Genomic DNA, 1,791 nt, shown 5'->3' with positions numbered 1-1,791 from the left:
CCTAGGTTCGTAATCTGTATTTTTTAACGTGGTTTAAAAAGAAAAATTCGAAAAAAGTTTAAAATTTAATAAATTGAAGTGTGGGTGAGGGAAATTAAAATTTGAAAACGTGATTTTTGGGCAAAATTGTATTCTTCTATATTAAAAACAGAAATCCGAAAAAACTTTTGAAAAAAAGAAAAAAAACGAAACGTTGGAAATGGGTGGTGTACACGTCCTTTATCTTCGCCTAACTTCATAAAAACTATATATATATATATGTGTGTGTAAAAGGTTGAAGAGGAACACACGAGTAGGTATATATATATATATATATATATATATATATATACAACTCTTATAAATACATCATATATATGATGTGTGCGTATGTATATATATATACACACACACATTTATAAATACATTATAATATATACGGACATACACATGTACGTATACGTATAATATTACGTATGCTGCCCCATCGTTTGTAGTTTATTATATACCTCAGAACACCTCCTGTTTGTGTCTCTCCCTTTCTTCCTCTTTATTTCTATTAATCTTCGCTGTCTCAGTACCACAAAAATGGAGACAACAAACGGCTACGAAGAAGATGAGTCTACCAGTACAGCAGCAACGTCGGTCACCACCACAACCACAACAACACTTAATCATAAGGCCGAGCAAGAAGCTCTAAGAGAAGCTGCGGCCATCGGTGATATTATTAAACTGCGTCAACTTGTGGAAAACTTTCATGTCGATATTAATTCACAGAACAATCTGAACGGATAGTAAGCAACAACTTACTTTTTAATAGGGTTTCGGTTTATGAATTTTTTTTAGTTTCTTTTGCATTTTAACAGTGGAAATTAAATCCGTCAATATAGAATATCCACTCTTGAATTTATACAAGCTACCCTTTGATCTTTCGATATCTCTTATCAGATCGTGTTCGATTATAAAAATGGTTTGTAGGGTCGTTTCAAAAACAAAAACATAAACTTCTTTTAATCTCTCTCAACTATAACCTATGTATATGTATATATAGGGTGTGTGTGTGTATAAACATTTTATTGTGTGTATATAAAAATTTTAGTGTATGTTTGTATATATATATGTAGTATATACTGTATGCATATAATATATATTATATAGTGTCTATTTATCTATTCAGTGTTGATTGTCGGGAAAAAAAAAGAGTACTCACTACCACTAGTAAAGATTAATAACATTTTATTTTGCCGAGTTAGTCTCTTGCTAATCTGAATTTCACCTGTGTGGGGCATAGGATCTAATGCAAGTGACATTCATGCAAGTTACAACTTGCCTGAAGAGTCGGTGCACACACAGGTGAAATGAGAATGACTCGACCAAAATAAGAGGGGCATTCTTCGAAAGAATGCTAGAAGATATATGTATGGGCCGATTTTATTTTGACAGATGTAATACTTATATCGAAAGATGTATAACACCCTGAAATATTGCCCCATACAATCTAGTGACATTCCTAAGCTGTTCCCTACAATGGCCGCAGTCACATGACTGAAACAAGTAGAGAATGAAAGCTATAGTGTGCATGTACGTATAATATATGTATGCACGCGTGTGTGTGTGTATATATATATATATATGTGTGTGTGTGTGTGTGTGTATATATATATATATATATATGTATCATATATATGTGTGTGTGTATCATATATATATATATATTTATATGTATATACATATAGAGATACATGTATATATACACATATGTATATGCATATACATATATATACACAAATGTATATATACATATATATGTAT

At 31.2% G+C, this 1,791-nt stretch overlaps 1 protein-coding gene across 1 annotated transcript in view; it reads left to right on the top strand.

Moving 5' to 3' along the window:
* Positions 1 to 381: 381 nt before the first annotated feature.
* The window catches only part of LOC106870656 (ankyrin repeat domain-containing protein 40), a 43,766-nt gene continuing 42,356 nt past the window's right edge, over positions 382 to 1,791 (top strand). The window contains exon 1 of the mRNA XM_014916805.2: positions 382 to 773. Within this exon, the coding sequence (XP_014772291.1) occupies positions 568 to 773 (206 nt within the window). The 5' untranslated portion in view covers positions 382 to 567. The remainder of the gene's footprint in view (positions 774 to 1,791) is intronic.

This window comes from Octopus bimaculoides, chromosome 7 (assembly GCF_001194135.2).
Source record: "Octopus bimaculoides isolate UCB-OBI-ISO-001 chromosome 7, ASM119413v2, whole genome shotgun sequence".
NCBI classification, from domain to species: domain Eukaryota; kingdom Metazoa; phylum Mollusca; class Cephalopoda; order Octopoda; family Octopodidae; genus Octopus; species Octopus bimaculoides.
The sequence above is the reverse complement of the archived record's forward strand: the minus strand, read 5'-3'. Positions and strand labels throughout refer to the sequence as shown.